Source organism: Aythya fuligula, chromosome 2, assembly GCF_009819795.1.
Source record: "Aythya fuligula isolate bAytFul2 chromosome 2, bAytFul2.pri, whole genome shotgun sequence".
Taxonomy (NCBI): domain Eukaryota; kingdom Metazoa; phylum Chordata; class Aves; order Anseriformes; family Anatidae; genus Aythya; species Aythya fuligula.
Window position 1 is genome coordinate 118,080,183 of NC_045560.1, and position 6,757 is coordinate 118,086,939.

The following is a 6,757-nucleotide window of genomic DNA, read 5'->3' on the forward strand; positions in this document are numbered from 1 at the left end:
TTTATCATTTTGACATTGCATTTCATATTCTCTGCGTATGAAGAATAACCACATTCCACCAAACCTTACACAGGTGTGGAAAAGTCATTTGCTGTAACTGTGTACATCACTCAGATTGCTAGAGAGAACTTCTATCCAAATGTTTCAAATATCCCCAAAGACTTGGACTAAATTATATCTTTTTACATCTTAATTTATAGTGTGTATTTAATCTTAGTATCTCACAAATCTAAATATCTCATCAATTTAGACTTGAGTGTAATCATATTACAGTTTACCAGGAAAGAACCCTGCCACAATACAATGGGGCTTTGACAAGAAACTGTGCACTGCAGCACCGAAACGGCACAAGTTTGAGGAAAGGGCATAAAAATCAGTCTTTACTGAGATTTTTCTTAAAGTTATAGTTACGTCTAAGTAAGTTTCATTTGTTTGCCATACGCCTGTTCCCTCCTCCCCCATGCTCCTTTCCACATGATGTAGTATTTCACCACTTTCCTATGCAGAGCTTTCTGCAGAAGAGGTCTTATATCATGGCAATCGGCTAAGTAATGAGGCATCAGACTGAAGTTCTGGAAACTGTGTTGACTCTGTGAAGCTGAATTTGTGATTCGTCATTACAGCTGCACTTAAGGTTTTGCTAGGCTTGCCTTTTCTGCCAGCTTTTCTTTCTTCCCCTTCAGTTCTGGAAAATCCAGTGTCCCCTTACTAGCCGCAGACAGTTTGAGAAGTATGGTACAGGGTAAAAAGTTTGGAATAAAAAGAAGGGAAGAGAAGCAGAAAATCTTGATTAGAAAGTATAATTTAATAGAACATGTATTGAACCAAATGTATTGATTAATGTGGAAGATATAGTACTTATATTGATTCAAACTAGAGATTTAGTACTAAAAGCTGTAAGCCAAAAAGCTGGTGCAGATTGCTACAAAAGTCAGTTTAATGCTGTCCTTGAGAATGCCTTCACAAAGAAATTCTTCTAATGTTTGAGGAGTAGGTAGAATGCGGTATATGTCAGTTTGATCCCGGAGGGTTTTATTTTGTACTCTAATAGCTGTTACGAGCCTACATTATATCCAAGGAGTAATTTTCCTTAGGGGTGCCCAGCTCGCTTTGTGTCAATATTCTAGCATTTTAAGTCACGTACAGTATATGCTTCTGGGAACAGTGCAGGAGCCAGCCAGACTCATAATGGTCTGCATTCATTAATAAAGGCAGAAGCTTCTGTCCCTCCATTGCCCACTACAGGGATGCTTCCCTGGTCTTCAGGGACCCGTACAGACACATTTAAAGAAAGCTTTATTTTGAGTGGGCAGGAGATGAAATGCAGGACTTGCAGGCATTTCCTAAGTCAGCTATATGCCCAAGCACAGGGGTGACCTTAATGGGTCAGAGAAGAATGCAGGTCAAAAGACTTATTATCCAGCCTGTTGGAAACCAATTGCTTTTGTTAAAAAAATAAATAAATAAATAAAATTGTAGTGCTTAAAGGTTGATAGTAATGTAGAGTTCTGTTTTACAACCTGGAACTGTATTGCAGCGCAGTGGGGTTCAGGTTTGTGGGTTTTCTTTGAATGCAAAAAAAAAAGAAGAAAAAAAATACAAGGTGATCCATAATGTACACAGGTAAAGGATTCCAGATAAGTGATAACATGTAGGGTACCATAATTACTTAATCAGTGATGATTGATTACTCGTGTTTGTGTTCCTGAACTAAGGAAAAAATAACATGCTGCTGTGGTACCGTTACCATCTGTTGAAATAATACATCTACATTTCATCTTTCTACTTCTTCACTTGTACCCTCTTTGCACTGTTTGTCAGGTATAACCGGGTCTTGCTTCATCTAGTCATAAGAAGCACAAGTCCCATTTAAATCAAATGCAACCGCAGTTCACATTAAAGATTCTGATGGAACGATGTCTGTGGTTATCTGTGGATTTTTTTTCTTCATTAATTTTGATGCTTTGGGTGGGAACTTTTTACTAGCTAATACATCTCATGTTCTTTCTGAAACATGAAGACATAAAGACATATATCAAACAACCGAAAATGCTACCTCTTTTGTCTTGAAAAGAAACCTTTATATGTATATATATATATTTTATTTTTTTTTTTTTTTGCAGAGGAGATTCTTCCACCCAGTATTATAATGAAACCTGTTCCTGTTTTCTAGTTCCATAGCACTGACAACAAAGATATCTCAAAGCATTTTCATCTAGAAAAGTGGCAGCATACAATTTTATAGCAGCTCACATAACAGTTAGGATTCTGGGTTCCGCTAATATATAGATATAGGAACAGGACAAATGCATTTAAAGAGTTTATATTGCATGAGAAATACGTTGAATTCGGGTTCTCCCAGGTAATATACCTGCTTTTCAGATAATACCAAGACAGAGAAACTGGGGAGGTCAGACAGCTTTCCTGGCTGGGTCTGTGTCTAATGCAGTAACAAATGCAGTGACACACAGACCTTCTGCTTCACTGTTCCTCCATTTTGTGCATGCAAAGCTTGCATTTGTATTTGCAAACTAGTTTCTCCTCATGAAACTGTAGCTCTTGGAAATGTTAATGCAGCTATTGCTGAGGTCCAGGAAGGATTACGTTAATAAAAAATATTTTCCCTTTCCATTGCTTGAGTAGGAAATTGAAATTTTTGCTTCACAGGGAGACAACCTCATAATTAAGCAGATGTGTTTATATGCAATCAAATTTGGGGGATATTAAGTAGGGAAGCACATGATATCTCGTGTACTTAGTTAAAGACTTCGCTTTGGCAAGTGGATGCACTAATTGCTCCAAACTCAGGCAAAACTATTTTGAAGTTTCCGGCAGAGACGCATTTTGAGTTCATGCAGTGTACTTTTAGTGAAGGGCAGTGTGCCCTCAGAGCCACACAGGGGATCTCGACTGTAATTTCATGCTCTCCCTGGGTGCCCATGCTCCTGTGTCCCTGCCACGTCCCTGCCGGCAGGGGCTCCAAATTCAGCTTTCCCCACCCGCGGGCGCTTCCTCCACCGGGGAGGTGGGGAGCTCGCCGCCCGCGAGGAAGAGAGAGCATCACAGTCGAGATCCGCTGTGCGGATAATGGAGGAGGATTTTTGCCCTAAATTTTTAAACACAACACCCCTCATAAAAACAACAACAGTTCATAACTGGGATTAATGTTTGCAATTTTCAGTCACTTAGACATGGGGTCTCCAATAGATGGCTTTTGGTGGAGTGGAATATGGCTCTCCATGGGATTACAGAATTTTCTTTCTTGTCTTATCTCTCTCCTCCCATCCTTCGCCTGCTTGCCTTGTCAATGGTATGCTTCTGAAGTGCTTCCACTTGGTATTTTTTGCCACTTAGCCAAATAGGTATTTCTCCCTAGTCCTTCATGTTTGGGGAGCCTTAATTACTTTGGAAAGCATGTTGTGTTTTGACTGTTTACAATAAGTACACTTGCATTTTTGAGGCCTGAGCTGCTCAAAGAATTTCGTAATGTTTGTATCCTGCCCTGTCTTGCTTTTCTCTGCAACACTTGATTTCTTCTACTGCCTCTTTATTGTATCAAGAGAATCCTATTTTGCACCCCAGGGCACGGGAGCCAGGGACACCAAGAGCTGGAGCAGGTCAGGCCTTGAGTCATGCTTCATTTAGTTTGCCTCCCTCTCATTTGGGCCATTTTATTTTTTAATCAAAAATGTCATTGCAGCCAGAGTTATGCCCACACATCTAAAACACCTTTTGGCTGCTCCATATGCAACTGTTCAACCAGCCCCACACTGATCATGCACTGTTCAGGCAGTGGAAAGAAATCAAAATGGGAATGACTGACATGCTTGCTCTCAGCAGATTAGAAACAAAAGGCACCCCCCAAATATCTCTCTGCAATGTAACAACTGGTATATGACTTCACCTGCTCAGGATCAAAGGAGGAATCAGCATTCAGGCTGCTACCCCATATTTAACCTGTCCTGTGGTTTCTAGGTACTGCAGGGTCTCCAATAAGCCTGTGGTGTTATGCCATAAGTGCTGCAATAAATGGGCACAACAGGATGACAAAAGGGCCTACTGTCAGGCTAAACTCTTAATTTCCTTGCTTTTGTGGTTTTCAAGTCAGAGCCCATTACCTGAGACCAGCCAACATTTTAGTCTGCAGAGTATTGTCACTGCTTTACAGCATTTTGAAATGACTTTATGTGAAGGATAAGAAGCTAGATGAAATCAAGTGGTAGAGTGTATTTTTTTAACACTCTGGCCTTGGACAGTCTGGAATTCCTGCCATCAGCATTAAATCATTTTGCATTCACATCTGGAAACTGCATCTTTAAGTGTCACTGGGTCATTTTCCTTTAATCTCGAGAAGGGCACTACATTAAAAATTCCTCAGTCTTACTGTAAAATCCTTTCCTTGCCAAATGTCCCATGAGCTATTGTTTGTGTGCGTGCACAGTTTAGGGAGAGAGAAAGAGAAAGGAAGGGAGAGCTATCAGACTGGGTTGCAGTCATGCTGGATTTCACATTTGTTTTGCCAAGGCTGTTTCTGTGTGCCTTTTCATGGGTGGCTCTGAAAGGTATGCTTCAGTAGATGTTCACTTCACCGAAAATGTTGACAGCCTTCGGGGAACAAGTTCATCCTGAAGTGCACTAGTCCAAAGGGGTTTGAAGACAGATTAAGCTGATAAAGCATAGTGAGGGGACAGCATGAGCTGGGACCCAATTACAGGATGGGCCATCCATCCCATCCCCTCCGGGTCAATGGCACAAGTCTGGTGCAGACTAAGAAGGGCAAAATTTATCACTAATCAGTGGCTGTTCTGTTGTTTGGAAGCAGCATTCGCAGACTTTGTCCATTTTCTGAGGATCAGTTTACTTTGGAGAAGACTTAACATGCACTCGATTGGCTCCCTGCTTTTAGCTCAGTGCTTGTGTAGGATCTGAGCCAATGCAGGCATTGAAATAGCATCTCATCCCTAAAAGTGGTTGACTAGATTAGGGCAGCAGTAGGAAAGAGGGTGAAACGTGTGTTTGCTGCTGCATTTGTTCATTACCCATATGGGAAAGGAGCACTGCAGGTTCCAAGGTCCATGTTGTGCTACCTTTCATAAGGCACTGCATTCACTTGAGGAAAAATATCGGTGGTTTTTGGAGACTGATGGAAGGACTGTGGCAGCCCCTCCTGTTTTCTCATCGGCCTTTGATCGCTGTGCTAGGCACAGAATGACTCTTACCAGAATACACTGTGCTACACTATTTAGGGGGAAATAAGTTTTAATGTAATAAAATACTTGAAGTGATGCCACAGTTGAGGAAGCAGCGTCCATTTAGCATGTTGGGGTTTTGTTTGTTTGTTTTGCTTTGGTTTGGCTTGGTTTATAAACAGCACAGACTTTTCTGCAAAATAAACATACTTCTCATTTGCATAATGTATAAACCATCAGACATATGTAAGCAGACACCAGAACCACAGGACTGGTGTGCAGTTTCCCTGGGGCAGGTCTGCCCAAACGTACCTGGAGACAGTATGTTGCCTTTCTGGTGACCTATGGAAAGAAAAGCAGTGTGAGACAGCTGGGAAAAGCTCTTTTCTTTGAGAAAAGACTCTTCTTCTGGCTGCTTTAAAACAGGGAGGAGTCAAAGATATTTTCTTTCCAATACATTATTTTGTGTGATGTTGGTAGAAATGCCTATCCTGTGACTAAGCTGTCTCTTTTCTTTTCGTTACAGAATCATACGATGACCCAGCATAGCAGTTAGTGCAAGGCCCATCTCTTCCAGAGGATTCTTTGTGGCACAAAAAGGGAACACGTTTTACTCTTTGCACGAAACTTTCATTGTTAATGTATATTATTCAGAAACATTGTATTGTACCATAGAACTTGTATTATCGAAACTGTTGGATGTTCATGTGTTTGAACTTTTGAGCACCGGATAGACTTCCTGTATATAAAGTGTTGCACATGTATTATGTTGTCTGATACTAAAATGGTCTTATAAAGACAAGTGGACTTGGGCCCTATTCAAGAAGGATAAAAATAATAATAATACTGTGTGAGGGGAAAAAAAAGCTTAAGAAAAAGTGTCATTTTCAAGGAGGAGGGAGAAGGTAATAGCTATGTTCCATTACAGCTCTGTTTGGCCTTCCTTTTGTTTAAACTTCGGTCTAGAAATCTCTCTCTTTTGGTATACAAGCGGATGAATCCAAGACTATTTTTTATTGCTGAAGATTCTTGCAAAAAATATGAAGAGACTCTTTCTCACAGAGCAGGAACCCACAGTTGAATAAGGCCCGTATATATATTTGTAAGCCTTGCGATATGACAGATAGCATTACCATATATGCAATAGTTGTTATGTAGATTGTCAAAGAATTTTTTTTTTCTGGATACCATTTGAAGCTTTGAGTGTTCAAGACTTTCCTTAATGATTTCACACAGCCAAATTCTTGAATCAGTTGAACTAACCTGTATGTTACTGTTATTAATGTTTACTCTGCGGTCTGAACCTGGAGATTACTGGAATTGTTTTCCAAAAGGAAATAAATTCAGTTTACCATTATGTGTGAGTGTGCTTGTGTCTTGTCTTTTTCCTTTGAAAGCATCATTGTTGCTATTGCTCCTGTAGTACCTAAAGGGCCACCAAGATCTAGAATCCCATTGTGTCAGGACCCGTGTGGTGGTCAGTGGCAGTAGGACATTGTTCTCGAAGCTGACCATTTAACTAAAAGTACTGGTAGAAAACTAAACATACTTTAAAGCAATTAAAAATT

General features: G+C 40.4%; 1 protein-coding gene across 14 annotated transcripts in view; it reads left to right on the top strand.

Annotated features, from left to right (window-relative positions):
* ZNF521 (zinc finger protein 521) overlaps nucleotides 1-6,546 on the top strand; it is a 232,772-nt gene extending 226,226 nt beyond the window's left edge. For all 14 annotated transcript variants that reach the window (XM_032183429.1, XM_032183431.1, XM_032183430.1 and 11 more), the window contains one exon: nucleotides 5,716-6,546. In XM_032183429.1, the coding sequence (XP_032039320.1) occupies nucleotides 5,716-5,745 (30 nt within the window). In that variant the 3' untranslated portion in view covers nucleotides 5,746-6,546. The remainder of the gene's footprint in view (nucleotides 1-5,715) is intronic.
* The last annotated feature ends 211 nt before the right edge of the window (nucleotides 6,547-6,757 follow it).